Source organism: Anas platyrhynchos, chromosome 1 (assembly GCF_047663525.1).
Source record: "Anas platyrhynchos isolate ZD024472 breed Pekin duck chromosome 1, IASCAAS_PekinDuck_T2T, whole genome shotgun sequence".
NCBI lineage: Eukaryota > Metazoa > Chordata > Aves > Anseriformes > Anatidae > Anas > Anas platyrhynchos.
Window position 1 is genome coordinate 178,741,504 of NC_092587.1, and position 15,237 is coordinate 178,756,740.

Genomic DNA, 15,237 nt, shown 5'->3' on the forward strand with positions numbered 1-15,237 from the left:
CTGCTGCTGCCTCTGGCCGAGGAAATGATTCACGTGGCATCAGCAGAGCCCTTGTCCTGCACGACACGCACCTTCATTTTCTGAATAGGGACAAAGTTTCCCAGAATTTAGGAACTGACAACGTGCGACAAAACAAAACAAAACAAAACACACACAAAAAAAAACAACAAAAACGCGGCTGTCTTATTGCTTGTGGGGGAAATGGGCCTTCAAAGAAGATAAATTAGATGAGAAGCCAAGAAAAATCAGCCCAATCCTCTCCTAAAGCAGCCTGTGGCAAAATCCAGGCTCAAGGATTATCAGAGGGCCCTCCCCTTACCGTCACACCTGAAGGTGTGCCCACACCCCCTACCCTGTGAGCCTGCTTTAGTTCTGACTGCTGCGTTCAAACGGGAATGATTCAGACTGCTCCGACTCGATTTCTCTTGATGGAGAGGAGTTGTGACAGGCAGTGGCACACAAGCAGCCTGAACGTTGCCCCAGGTTTGTCCTCCTGACATCCCGCTGGAGGAGGAGGGACTGCTCCCATCCTAGACAGAAGATGACTTTGTCCAGAGCACGCTGCTGTGAAACAAGCCGCTTCCACCAGCTTATCTCTATCGCACCAGAGTTTACTTTGGCTGAAGACTGCATTTTTCCAAGACAAAATCCTCACCAAACTTCTGAAATCGTTGCTCAGTGTGGTACCTTTTTACTTACGGAAAGGTCATAAGCCATCTTATACCGAGTACGGATATTTTAAGGCAGAAGGGAGTTCAGATTTCTCAACAATGGGGATTTTAACTTGCGCTGCTTGCCAATGAAATGAGCACATCCAAGAAAAATGACTCAAGTCTTCATGTTTCTTGAAGCTAGGGACTGTCTTGTCTCTTAAATGTGCCAATTTTTTTTCCATGGATGTGACTTGGCTTCTATTTTCGCCCTCCTTGTATTATCTTGAATTAGATTGCATGCGCAAGGCAAACTAAATACACACACAAAGATATTTTTTTTTTCCTTGACGGGTTCTGGAAGTAGGAAAGAGTAGCATTAAGTTTATTTGTGCACATCTCTTCACACCGAATTTCTTCCATTTTACCAGATGTCTCCTCACAAGAACATTTTTTTTTCGATCTCATTTAATCCCCAGCCCACCTCTTGACTACAGCAAAGGAAATTCCAGTGCCTGAGCTATTCCTCTTCCCCAGAAGTGTCAGACGTTTGTTCCTTGTGGGGAGATAAAGAGCTCCTCTGCTGACTCGTCTGGGCAGCCAGATCAGGTAGGCTTCCTTAGGTCCAACACAGGGCTAGAAAAGGGTCTAAGAAAAGCTAAAATGTCTGGATGGATAACAAATAGAAAAAAAAAAAGGCTCTCAAACAAGCCAGCTCAGGAAGGAACTGGTCCTACCAACTGTTTGTTCTTGCAAATACTCCGCTTGTAAACATCCACCATCCAAGCAAGCAAGATTTCTGCCCCTGTACATCCCAGAGCTCTCCCGAATCCCTTCAGTTTTTGTGTAGAAATCCTTCTCTAAGATGTCAGTAACTAGAAAAGCACTTCATTGGGGAATTAGGGACAAAACTGCTTAGTGAAAGGCTCATTTGGCACCGAGATTTGTTCAAAATCTTTAGCACTTCCTTAGGCTTCCTGCAAATACCGTAGCTGTGTAGTTTGGGACATATTTACGCAACCAAGTCCCTCACTACAGCAAGAGGTGATGGTTAACCCCATTTCCAAAGCCTTCCAAAATGGTGTAGCTCAGGGGAGCCTTAGCCTCGGACCTTAAATCCTGGAGTGACGAAGACACACAGGAACTCATTTCACTGATTCACCCTGTGAAGCCTTACCTCAGCCATGAGCCTGAGCAGATTTGAGTGTACAAAGCCCCATCACCACAACAACCTGATAACAGAGCCGAGCGAGTACTGCAAAAGCAATCAGCGAGCTCACTCGTACGTGGTTAAGGCGTTCTTGTTAACGACTAGGAGTCTGTTCCTTTTATTTTTGCATCCCTCTACATGCACGGCCTTCCATTCCCAAGAAAGCCTGCAGAAAGGGAAAAAAAAAAACAGCATGAACAGCCCTACACGTCTGTTTTCACGTGAACGTTTGCACCTGCATGGATGTACATGGATGTTTTGAACCCTCATCCTTTCAGGCAACCCTTGAAAGGTATTTCTGGCTTTATGGTATCTAATGAGGGCTTCAGGCTCCTTGGAACAGGATTACCAGGCTGCATCTATCCCGGAGCACCATAAACAGCTCCAGCATGATCAGAATAACAACTCCACTGATTTACATGCAATCCGTATGACGTGCCCTGTCAGTTCAATTTATTTATGGATACACAAAGTCTGCTTCAGACTTCCTATCTTGCTGCCACGGTACCATCTCAGGAGGACTCCTAAAATGTACAGTATTAGCTAAAATTAAGTTTTGCACTCTGATAGTGCATCCAAATTGTAACATTCAGAGATTAAGAAAACATTTAGGTACCAACAATTAGTGGAAATACCTCGACAATTTTACTGGGAAGCATGATTCATACTTATTAACATGAATTTTGCTACTAGGAAATATATCGTTAAATCTTTAACTGAAAATGACTTTAGAGTGAAGCTTTCAGAAACATTTACTGCACCTCGTTTCTCTGGGCAAAGCTGGGGCTGGGAACACAGTACGCTGGTTTTGTTGCCAGGTGCTGAAATGCCACGCTGGGACACAGGTTAATTCATTTGCTCTTTCTGTAGCTTCTTACCTGTGCAATGGAGTTAACTGCTCCCTTGCTTCTCTTACGAGGCATCTCCACAATATTTATTTCCAGGTGAAACCTGCAGTGTCTTTCCATTTCCATAAACGGATGGTAATCATCTTTTATTCACCCCCCCTTACTTTAGACAGTTTCCCTGTGACACCCAAACAAGAAGTTTTCCCATGTTCAGACAAGAGGTGTAGTTACACTGTTCAGCTTTACAAATTCATCTTACTCAGTTTATGATGAGAAATGAGCAACTTGCAGCTGTAAAAGCAGGCTCCTCTAATATTTTTGGCAAATTTAGCAACTATTTTGAACATTTTGTATTAATCAAAACGTTTTCCATTTCAAACCTTCGACTTTGAAGACAGCCCTCTCTGCACCTTCAAGGAGAATGAGAACTCTGTCACCAAGTCTATGTTAAGCTCAAGATAACAGCTTTTACTGTTAAATATTCTTAAAGAGATCAGGCTTCAAAATCAGTCGTTTGCTGGATATACTTAGATGAAGTGATAAGAGCTTCTTTAAATATTTCCTCCTTTCCCCAGGAACATGAGAAACTTAATTCCACATGAAGCACTTTCATCTCAGTAGTCTTTGATGGCAAAGAAACACTGTTGAAGGCATTGTTCAAAGATACCAAAAGGATGAAGAGGGACACCTTCCCTCACCTTTTATATCTAAAGAACAAAACTGTGTAATAATAATTCCAAAAGTTTAAAAAGCTGACAAACTTGAACAAACAGAAACATTCCTATCAAATGGCAGAGCAAAATCACCTCAAGGATGAATGTTTTGTATAATCTTTAACACAGCAGAGCAGATTTCAAGGGGAACCAGAACTGCACCACTCCAAGTCTCCCCCGGTTTATACCACGCTGAAAATGGCACCCCATCCTTTCAGGCTGAAAAGTTCAGTGCTTGTACGTGACAGCAAGGCAAAACGGAAGGAAAACGTGGTCCACTCAGAATGCAAAGAAAGATGCAGAAAACCATACATTGAAAGGCTTTGAGAAAGCTGTATTTGAAAATTTCAGAATCAGGTCATTTCTAAAAAATATTTAAATAAATTATTCCTTTATGCAACCGCATCAACCCAGGAAAAGTCAAAAACAAAAACCAAACATCCAATACGAAGATTTTCTTTACAATAAAAGTTCTTCCAGGAAGTATATTAAATACATGACAACAGAGGAGAAAAAAAAAAAGCATCTCAATTTATACTTACGGGCATCACATTTTAGAACAATGTCTTAGCCATTAATCATTTATCAATGATTCACAGAGAAATTAAATAAGTTATTCCGTAAAAGAATAATCTGATTTACAGTGTAGATGTAAGGCTTCACCGTAACATCTCACACCCTTCACCTGCCTCTCTGCATACCCAAGCTGAGCAATCTGTGCTGAACTCTGCTACCAGAGCGACACAGAGCTGTGGTCCTCAAAAAAAATACAGGTGGCGTTCAGCTTTGCTTTGTTAAGGTTCAACAAGATAGTGTTTGAAGTATCACTACACAGCAACCCATTATCCATCACAGTCAAAGGGAACGAAAAGCTAGGAGCAATACACATTTGCTGTTTGAAGACGGAGGGAATGGATTAAGCTACACCTTGCGGAGGCACACGAAGCCTAGCTGCTAGTTATGCCATCGTATCGTCAGTCATACAGTACTTCCTTTTAACAAGGTATAAAGCTTCTGTCTGGAAAAAGCTGGGAAAAAAAAGATCATGAGAACTATCACTCTCCATAGCTATCATATTACCGGCTTTACAGAGCTCCAGTTCATCCAAAATACTGAATTAAACACTGATGTCAATGATAACCCTTGGTTTCCTTAGGCATCGAGTACAGATCAGAAAAAAACTGGCCCAAAACATTGATTTTCAACCACAAAACACTGCCAGAAATCTAGTACTTGCAACACAATTATCTGGTGTTGCAGTTAACACATTAATTCCGCAGACAACAGTCACAAGTACTTACTAAAAATACGGATATGTTTCCTAAAGGTAATGTGAAGCTTTATTTAAGATGACAAAGCTTTTTCGTAACAGTGCAGGGTGCAAATTTCCAGTACGAAGACACTCAGAAGATCTGCTGCTCGAAGAGGATCTTCTCAAACCCTGGGGGAGGCGTGTGGTAAAATTCACTGAACTGACAATCCAGAATGGCACTGTCATCAACTGTGGGAAAGAATCAAACAGAAGGAATTAGAGAAGGAACATCCAGAGTTTCACCCTCTATTACACCACCTTCCTAGATTATATATGCCATGGTTACAGCATGAGGAATATTCTACAACATTCGTTACCTACGCATAGGAGAATTAAATGAAATCTCTCCAACAAATTTGCTAAAGCCCTGTACGCATACCCAAGGAGAGCCAGTCACCTCTCTCTGCTGATATTTACTTTAGCCAGCACCAGTCCTTGATTTACCCAGAGCACACTACCTCTGATTTCACGTTAGCAGGGCTTCAGACAATTCCATTCAAATTTTCTACTCTATTTTTCTGTAAATCTGTAGACTAAGGACACTACTAGATGCACACTGCAAGGCTGTCACCTCTACAGCTGCATATCTTTTTCTGTCCGCTTCCTATTTTGCCAGAGTTTTACAGGGTTTCATCTGTCTGCAATCATTTCTCTGGAGGTTACCAAGATTTCAGAAGTCTGCAGTGGTTGGTGTCAGACCATCTGTTCTAAGATGTAATACGAAGAGAGCTTCCTTGACTGCTTCTTTAAGTTGGAAGTTAATGCTTTTTACAAAACCATTCCCGGTTTTGGACCTCCTGCATAAACTGTGGCACATGTGGTGTTAACCTTCAGTACAGAAAAAAGAAACTCCTGAGGACTGTCACAGAAAAACTTTCATGTACTGCACAAACAAACAGAAATGCACAGCTGGACAGCAAAGCTCTCTTTCAAAGATACTTTTCTCCAAATAAACCAGGTATATGAACAATATTAGATCAAAATAGGGGAGATTCATCTCCATAGTTTGGTTTGAAATTTAGATAGCTCAGAACCAAGATAGGAAAAACCTCTTATTAGCACATTTCTACAGTCCTGTAGCATTTATGCAGCGTTTGCATCACCCTTGTGCAAAGGTGCCTCAAGTACAGCAGCTGTGGGGAGCAACCTTCAAGTTCACTTTCCTGTTTTACACACTTGACACTGTGTTCACCTACTCCATCAGGTTTCTTTTAAAATGATATCCATAGTTCTGCTCTGAATTCTGGAAAGGGAGATGCTTAAGAAGCTCTCTTCGCTGTGTTCAGATCCATTCCCATGACTAGAAGTGCACATTAAAATAAGGACGTTTGTATTTAAAATGTACACCAATGTTAAGTGCCACGCAAAATCAATTTGGAGGCTTCAGTTGTTACAGCAATATGTAAGAAACGTGATAGTTTGTGAAATTATGCCCACTTGCAGAAGAGGAGAATAAGAAACTGGCAATGAAAGGCTGCTGCATTCCCCTGGCACAGAACTCAGAAAAAAAGATGATTTATAGTGGGCTAACAAGCTACCGAATGCTTTGTGAAAGCAACCTGCTTTCAACCATTTCAACCTGCTAACACCATTTCCAAAATAAAGGGAAGACACAAGAATCAGCTATCACACCGTAACTCCTCTCCCACTGCTCACCAAGCTTTTCACACGAGATCGGCCGTGCTGTGGGGCAGCTCCGGGCTGCCACAGCACTTCAGCAGCGCCATCATGTGGCTTACAAACACACCACAAGATGACAATATTTCCACTCCTAATACTTTGGAGAAGTGTAAGTCTAAATTTATTGACTTCAAAGGCTCTACAGCATATCTAAGAGTATTTCTTCCTGCTCATAAAATGCAGTATTATGAATGTGTCAAGATATAAATGGGAACACGTCAACAGTTCATTAGGAACCAACCGTGAAATTAAATAATTATCCACATCATATAGCTAATGGTATCTCAAGAAAATGAGATAAATGAGCTTGGGGGAAGACATTGCTTAGACAAGACTCTTACGGTGGAACAAAGATAAAGCGGAGAAGGCTGGAGGTGCAGTGCTGGGGATCCAATAAGCAGTGATCGTCTGCTGTAAGTCATAAAACAACCCAGAGTGCAGCTCAGATGATGCGCTGCCTTTTGGATGAGATGTTAAACAGCCTTCTGACTGCTCGGGAACTACAAAAACACCACCAAGTTCTGGAAGGGTAAATTGTTAACACACGTCTTGGCCAAATTCCAGCTCCCGTAATTTATAAATTCGTTCTTAAACTGCCTATGAGGGAATTAATTGGACGTGGCATCGGTTTCTACTTCAAAATCGCTCTGCTGTATCGATAGGTGCTGGCAAGAGCAGCCACCACAGCTCACCCACCAGTTGCTGCATTTCAGCACCTTGGTGCTGCAGCAAGGAGCTCGCCCATCAGACAGCAAGCTACAGGACTACATTAGAGTTATTGTTTCCGTAAGAGAATACAAGTGGTAATTCAGTATCTATGCATATTTAACACCGAATACATTTATGAAGTGTGAAATTAAGGGGCATAAACACCAAGCTGCAGAGATAAGCTAGATTAGCCCACATGTCCATACTTTTAGACTAACTGCAGGAACTTCCCGGCCTGTTGGATGTGGATACTTTGTCTGCCATGCTCTTTTTTTCTAGCTATTAAACAGCACTAAAAAATGAAGTGAAAATACACCTTTGTATTCTCCTTGCTTTGTGTTTCCAAGCAATTCTTCGATGTAGTTGCCAGAACAAATGATTGAGGTGTGACTGGTAAGACGCGTGCTCCATCCAAGCGAGGAGGAGAATTCACAAGACAGACTTGGTGCAAAAATATTTATGTACTACAAAACGGTTTGAAAATCTCCTACTTACCATAGACCACTGGATAGACAGTCCCTCGGATTCCTGAAGCTGGACAATGCATGTTCTTCCCATTTAAATATACGTTTAATTCTACATGGTCATATGTAATACCCTACAAAGCACAGAAAAATAAAAACAAACAAACAAGCCATCATCAACAAGTTGATACACACAAGATTGCTATTTTAATTAGCTTTTTCAGCCACAGGCAGATTTTAACACCATTATGCAAACCACAGCACTCTAGAAAACTTCACTTGAAATAGTTCTGCCCAGGCCTAGAAGTTAATAAATGATCAGGAACATTTGTTATTTCAAATACTTGGGATTCCTCAATGCTCGTTCAATTTAGATGCAATCAGTACTGTACACATCTTACTAAGGCCAGTTTACAAAAGACATTTCCAGACTATTCCTCACCACGGCACAGAATCACAAAATTTCCTATGGATATTAAGCACTTTGCAGTCTTTTTTGTACCTTCCCGTGGAAATGACTTCCCTAAATAACGACACTATCAGCTCAGTTATTTGACCATCGCTTCACACACATCATGACAAACGTGCTGACCAGAGAGCAGAAAACAAACACTCCCGAGGTAATAAATGACTTGTTAGAAAAGAGATTTTTTTTTCCCCTGACTGTTTTGGTGTGGCTGAGTGTGGCACTTGGAGTTGTCATTTGCTGCCTCGGAAATCTCTTTTTATGACACAACACAATGAATTGCCATCTATGAAAACTGGGGAGTCACCAAAGTAACACATCGGCTACATTTTTTGTGACTGATTGAAGTTGTTGGAGGCTACATTGTCTGACCAAACCCTGAAACAGCCTGCAACCCTCCACGAAAACAACTTCAGAAGGGGATTAAAAGAATAACGGAGCGTCTGAGGTGAAGGGTGGAGAAGTCAGCTTCAGCTGTTTAGGGCTTCTAGGGATGAAATTTCTAACCTTTGCTATACAGAAGCAAGGTTACCCAGCAAGAAAAAGCAGCAGGGATAAATGGTCTACATTTCACGGCTCCCATGTGTTTTTGAAAATAAGCCTTTAACAGGACATCGAGAAAACGACGGTAATAAGCTGGAATCCTCTGAATGCCAAGCCATAAAGATATTTTGGGAACAGTGAGGTACAAACATCTTAGGATTCTCACTTTGCTCTCATTCTTCAATCATCTTCCCACTGAGCATTACCCTCTCCTCATTTAATCCACACTTAATATTTCTTTCATTCCCTATGAAATTTTGGCTAAAAATACAATCCATCGGTCAGCCAGGCCCTCTCTCTGCTCCCTTCTAATTATTAACCGGTCAGCTGAGGGATCTAGAGTTCAGCTGGGCACGGAGGCAGGCCACATAACACATTCCAGAGTGTAATTTGTTCAGGAAAGTCCCATCTTAAACAGTGCAGCACCCTTCTGATGGAGTCATCAGCCAGCTGGACACAGCAACTGGGCTGTGACACAGGAGAGGCCACTTCACAAACCCTAGTGAAGTCTGTCCCCCACTCAGCATCACACAGATGCTCAGAACAAAGTCTGCTGATCCATTCAAACACAACAGGAGTTTACATCAGCACTTTCCAAACTGGGAGATGACAATAATCTGACTGAAACGGTCGGTCTGACCACACAGCAGCTGTAAGTAAAGAGAAATCCGGGACCAGCTGGAAAAGACACAGCAGCTTTAGGAAACTCACCACCACGTCGCCCTCCTGTGGCAAGTTGTTTGCTGGTAGTCTGTTTTTCTCCTCGTTGTTGTAATAGAGAGCTCCATCATTCCTCATCACCAGACTGTGCACGTCTCGACCCATGGGAATTTGATTCAAGTTTGCCTTCTGGGTTGCAACTCCAATACCCCAAATCCCTAAAACATGAGATTAAAACAATATGAAAAAAAATATATATATTTATATACGTGATTTTGATATCTGACTGAAGCAGGACACTATAAAGAACATAATGTGTTATAACTAGTGCCATGGAGGTATTTACTACCAGTCAGTATCTATTGGAAATACCAGCAGTCACAAAAGATTGAAGGTATCCTGATGATATCAAGATATCCTATCCTGAAAATATAGATCCAGAGAATTCTAACCGCTTGGCTTAACTTTTACTCCTAAAAAATACTAGAAAACAACTCTGAGAACCCGGGAAGATGTAAAAAACAAATCCAACTAGCACGGATTTGTGAACAAATCAAGTTGAAACAACGCAATTTTATTTTTCAGCTGGTTAGACCAGCCCTAGGGAAAAAGGAGAAATGGTAAATATGACAGATACTGATTTGGTAACGTTTTGGAACCTCATACAACATTCAAATACACAAATGAGTAAAATGTGGTCGAGGTGAAGTTACAGCAAGGCAAGTGCACAACTGGTTAGGAAACTGTATTCGGAGGCTACTCATCAGTAGCACTCTGTCAGATCAAAAAGATGACGTGAGTGAGGTTTCAGATTTTACAGGGAATGCCTGAGGTCAGATGCTATTCTGTATGCACATTAATGGCTTGAATAACACGACAATTTGCTTGTTAAACGTGCTGCCTGTATCAACCTGACAGGAGTGCAAGCTCTTCAGAGGGCAATTTTTAAATAATCCCGATAAATTGGTTAAGAGGGCTGAAATACTGCGAAAGCATTTATTTCTTTCTGAATTACAAAGAACAGCGGATAAGGAGGAATAAGTAGCAAAAATACAATAGTGCCCTGGCAACCAGTTCAAAGAATATAATTTGAGGGTTATCACACAGCACACGCCGTATTTGAGCGTGTCGTACTGTTGTGAAAAACTTCTGGATGTCGTGTATAAATTAAACATGTTGTATATGAAGTCCACAAAGGACATCGACTGCTGCTGCAGCTGGAGCAGAGCATCCATTTAAAGCATCATCCCTCATGACAAGTCAGGTCAATTAGGGACAGTTTAGAAGAAACAAGAAAAACAATCAAAAACGTGTAAAAATATCGTATATAAGTAGACAATCAAAAAACTGGGGCTCTTTAATCTTCAGAAGACTAAAACAAAGCAAAAATATAAGAAAATTAATTTCAAAAGACACAATTGCAGAACAATTCATGCTAATATTTACAAATCCAGAGTGAAAACAGAATTCAGACTGGGCTTTGTAAAACTTTCCCATAGTCAGGTTAAGTGACCCCTGGTAGACTGCGCAGGGACACTTCTGTGAAGTTTTAAGCTAAGCAATCTGTAACTCTCCTGCCCTGGGGCACAGGACGAGATGAGGCCGGGCTCAGAGAAGAATTTATTTCCTGTGTTTCAGAAGTGTAACAACGCAGATACAGTACTTGTGTGAATGATGACAGTACGTGAACAACAGCTGCAGCTGAGTTGATTCTCCCCCTCAACAGAAAGGATGCTAAAATCGACAGATTAAGACTGAGCTGGGGTTTATATGTAGTTTAAAACCAAGCTGGTTTAAGAACAAATGGCTAGAGTGTGAGGTGTTTTAGATGGATTCATGTTCACAGTGCCAGCACTCCAAGCCAACTGAGTACAAACAATCCTTACCCAAAAAGCACTGGGTTCAAGCTCCAGTATGGTGAAGCCAGTCTCTGGACAAACACCTCCCTTCTTCTTTCCTCTCCCTATGCTTTGAGAAAGAACAGCCTCACCTTTAATGTCTGATGTTTTTAAAAACACTGGCTGATTTCTTATATTATAATACAGGTAAGCCTGGAGAGCCCTCTGTACTAGTGAAGATGACTGGATTAGTAAGAGTAAAATGTTTCCAAATTTATTCATTTTCTGCTACCTTGCACTGCAAATCTGTACAAAACAAACAGGGTGCTGAAAGGCTCCTCTTGATAAAGCAGTGTTGAAAAAGTGCTACACGTTTGATTTGAAGTGCAAAGCATAGCACGAGGCACGTTACTATTGCTCAAGCACAGTACACCTTAACAGCAAATCAAGGTAGACAAATAGCCAGAAATATTGATGGATAAACTCCACTATTAAAAAGCTAACACTTCATAGCTAGTGTTCGATGTGGTCACGAATGTGTGTTTACCAAAATACATTTCTAAAGTGTAAAAACGAAAAGCATGCATATAGCAGCATTAAAAAAAAATGTGGTGTTTTAGGGTTTGCACTCACCATTCTTTTCAATATTGCAGAGCCACAATTAAGGATAAGAATAATAAGAAGAAAAAGATTTCCTTTTACAGAATGACAGCATATAAGAGTCTCCAGTATTCACAAAGTTCAAAGATGCAATGTGAAAGATGCACGTGCTTGGCATTTGAGATACGACCAACAGCAGGCAATCCGACATACCTTCCACGTTTAAAGGTGTACATTTTTGCTGACTAACCTGTGGACTGGATTTTAAACTCAAAATAGCTCTTGTTCTGATGCAAAGGTGCGTTGGCTAGGCAGCCTCCCGTGCCACATATTCTCCTGCCGTTTTTAACAATGACAACATCTGTTCCTGCAAGAAGAAAACAAAACACAGAACTTCAAAACATTTTCAAAAGTCTGGAAGCGTCCCTTAAAAGCCCTAGACATGGAGAACAATTTTTTTTCTTTCAGCCCCAAGTAAGAGCTTCATTAGTCCAAGAGAATTACGACGACGGGCCACGCTTTGAAGTAAGAAACGGGAGGCTGTTTATAGGCTGGTTCATCTTTCAAGTCGGGTTTATTTATTTAAAACCTATACGCTGCTCTAATTTCACCTCCTGGGCTTTGAGGCACCATGCTGATCACAGCCTTTGCTCAGCCACATCAGAGGCATAACTTACAATGTAGTCAGAGGGGTTCGCCGTGAGGAGGACCTAAGCCCCGTACCCCGTACTGGAGAAAAACGTTCTGCAGGGAGAAGGAAAGGCACAGCAGGTAGAAACGTTTGATGGACTCCTGAGGCCTCAGTTATTCTCAGGTGAAGCCCTTTTGTTAGAAACACGCCTGCCAGTATGGAGAAGGGAAAAAAGCAACAAAATGTTTCTTCTTCCAGCAGAAGACTTCACCTACAGATACCGTTGGCACGGCCACGAGTACAGTTGACTCTCCAGGTCCCAAACAGGCCAGGAATCGTGCTCAAAAGCTGCTTTTTCCTCCTCGCTGGGCTGTGGATGAGGGGCTGAGCATGGCTTGGCGTGAAAATCACCTCAAGTAGAGTTTGGGCAGGGCTGCGGTAGCCCTGCTCCTTCCCAGGTGCTGAGGAAGGCGGCCGCGCACTGCTTGCCTCACCTGAACCTAACCCAAACCACTTTTTATTTTTATTTTTATTTAGTTTTATGTTTATTTTTATTTTTTCGGCTTCCTCCGCCAACTCTCCCGATGTGAATCCCTCAGAGTGGGCTGCACCCCCAGGCACCTGCCGCCGACCCCTCCCCGCGCCCTCCCACCACAAGCAAGGCGAGCGCCCCTTGAGGCTTCCCCCTCCCCTCTTCACGCACGGCGACCCCAAAAAGACACCTTTTTCCCCCAAAACAACCCCCGCGGCGACACCTCCCCGAGGCTGAGGGGCAGCCGCGCCCCGCCGCGCTCACCCATGCGCTGCGTGTCCAGCTGCACCGCCGGCATCTCCTTCAGCGGGATGTGCCCGGCGCCGCCATCCCGGCACCAGCGGAGGCAGCAGAAGGCGGAGGCGGCCATGGCTTGGCCGGGATGAGCCGGGACGAGATGAGCTGAGCCGAGCCGAGCCGAGCCGGGCCGGGCCGGGCCAAGCGCGCAGCCGCCGCCAGAGCCGCGAGATGGCGGCGGGGCCCGGCGCCCCCTGGCGGGCGGGAGGAGGCGGCGGGAGGGCGCGACATGGCGGGGCGCTGAGGGGAGCTGAGGGAGGGCGGCCCTCGGAGGGGACAAAACACGGCCCTCAGGGGGAACAACCGGGCAGGTTGGGCTCGGCTGAGCCTCCCCTGTGGCTCCCCGGCACTGAGGGGTGGTTATCCGACGGGGGGAGCCCCCCCAGACCCCGCTTTGCTGCCTTCACCCCGCTTGCCGCTCGGGTTTTCTGTCAGAGAAACTCCAGTAAATGTCGTGCTGCTGGTCCACAACGCTCTGCCAACAACAAAACACATACGTTTAAAGCCATATTTACCTCCCATTTGGGATAAAATTGTTCCTCGTGGTGCTCATCTGCCATCTCATTTTGCTACATTTCACCTAGAAAGCTCCCTTAAGTTTTTCCCCCATACGCACCTAACGTAACCCGTGTGGTACAACATCACCCATCTCGGGGGCTTTAGTGGGTTTTCACATCCTTTATTAAAGAACAGCTTCACAGCAAGAAATATCTTACTGGTCTGGATGGGCTGCATCAGTCACACCTACCCCTTCGCTTGAAACATGAGGTGAAATGCTGCCTTCCTCCAAACTGTGCCTAAAACCAAGCTGATTTTAAGAGCAGCTCTAAAATATGCTTCCTTTCTTTTATTGGACTTACTGTTACAGCCCATAAACATTTGGGGTCAAGAGCTGACTTCCTTAAAATATGCCAAATGGGATTATTCTTGGACTTCTAAGAAGTAAATATTAGGTGGAAACTGATGTTTATTTATTTCGTGTGTAGGGCACCGTCGTTCCCGTCGGTAGCTGGTTGTTCACATAATTAGTCCCATTTAAGTCACTGCGGGATTTTTATTGTCTGTCGCACACTGCGGGTTTGTTACAGTAAATGCTAAATGACAAATGTTAATCTATTATTAAAAAAAAAAAAAAGACTTAGGAGGAGATGCAACCTCCAGATGACTTCCCATCCTATTTCTTCTCTGTGCCCTAATACTCTCCTTTCTTTCCCCAAAAGACCACTGAGGAGACGAGCACATGTTGCCAGCATTGCCAAAGCTGTCGGACTAAAGGGCAACAAGACTTTTGGGGGCAGTCGCTGGCACTTCCCCACTCCACTGCTTTCTTACTGGAGATCCCAGTGTCACCAGTCCCCAGCTGGCAGTGGCTGTGGTGCTGGGTGTCCCCCAGAGCCAGCGCCAAGCCTGGTGCTGGTGACAGCTTAGTGTCCCCATGGGATGCATGGTAAAGCCACAAAGCCCCACCTGGGAAAACCAACAAGGCTGGTCAGGTGGAAAAAGGGAATGTCAGCTGGTAATAAATACAGCTTTTTGTATGCCTTTTGTGGAGGAGCAGGTGAGAAACGCCAGCAAGATAGTACCATATCTGTCATTTTTTCTTGACAGCCTGTTTAGAGCATGCTTGAACAGCGAGATTTCACAAAATTTGTTCAATGCCCAAGCAGCTGCCCCGAGGAAATGGAGATCTGGGCTCCAGCATTCACACATATAACTGTGGTTGGCAATGAAGGGTTAATGCGGCGTCTGCTGAATTTCTTGAATGTGCATTTCTTTCACTGGGGAGGCCAAGTATTTAGGGCCCTCCCACACTGGAAGCAAAATTATGCTCAGCATGCCTAAACATGCTTGTTGCTCGCAGGGTTTTAGCTTTTTTTTTTCCCTTTTTTTTTTTTTTTTTTTTTTTACTTGAACAGTAGCAGCAGAGACATTTTGTCTGGGGACCATGTTAGAAGAACGGGAAGAAGAACGGAAAAGAAGACCAGGCCTCATCCATTTCACAGACGTGGGAGTGCTGGAGATTGTGCTGGAAGGGAAGGGTGGTCATTGACTTGTTCTGTTCCCTTGCTCAGAGCTTCATTCACA

At 43.4% G+C, this 15,237-nt stretch overlaps 1 protein-coding gene across 1 annotated transcript; it reads right to left on the reverse strand.

Annotated features, from left to right (window-relative positions):
* Positions 1-3,734: 3,734 nt before the first annotated feature.
* On the reverse strand, positions 3,735-13,341 carry SPRYD7 (SPRY domain containing 7). The gene is made up of 5 exons (XM_027471403.3): positions 13,120-13,341; positions 11,943-12,059; positions 9,306-9,472; positions 7,617-7,719; positions 3,735-4,922 (listed from the first exon to the last, which is right to left on the reverse strand). The coding sequence occupies exons 1-5, from the start codon at positions 13,223-13,225 to the stop codon at positions 4,825-4,827; spliced, it is 591 nt and encodes a 196-aa protein (XP_027327204.1). The 5' UTR covers positions 13,226-13,341; the 3' UTR covers positions 3,735-4,824.
* Between the last annotated feature and the right edge of the window lie 1,896 nt (positions 13,342-15,237).

Excerpts from the sequence above, each read along its gene's own strand:
- SPRYD7 (XM_027471403.3), bottom strand. The coding sequence starts at position 13,225 with ATGGCCGCCTCCGCCTTCTGCTGCCTCCGCTGGTGCCGGGATGGCGGC. Across the intron at positions 9,473-11,942 it reads GTTTAAAATCCAGTCCACAG|GGATTTGGGGTATTGGAGTT; the intron begins GTTAGTCAGCAA and ends CTCATGTTTTAG. Across the intron at positions 7,720-9,305 it reads CACAGGAGGGCGACGTGGTG|GGTATTACATATGACCATGT; the intron begins GTGAGTTTCCTA and ends TGTGCTTTGTAG.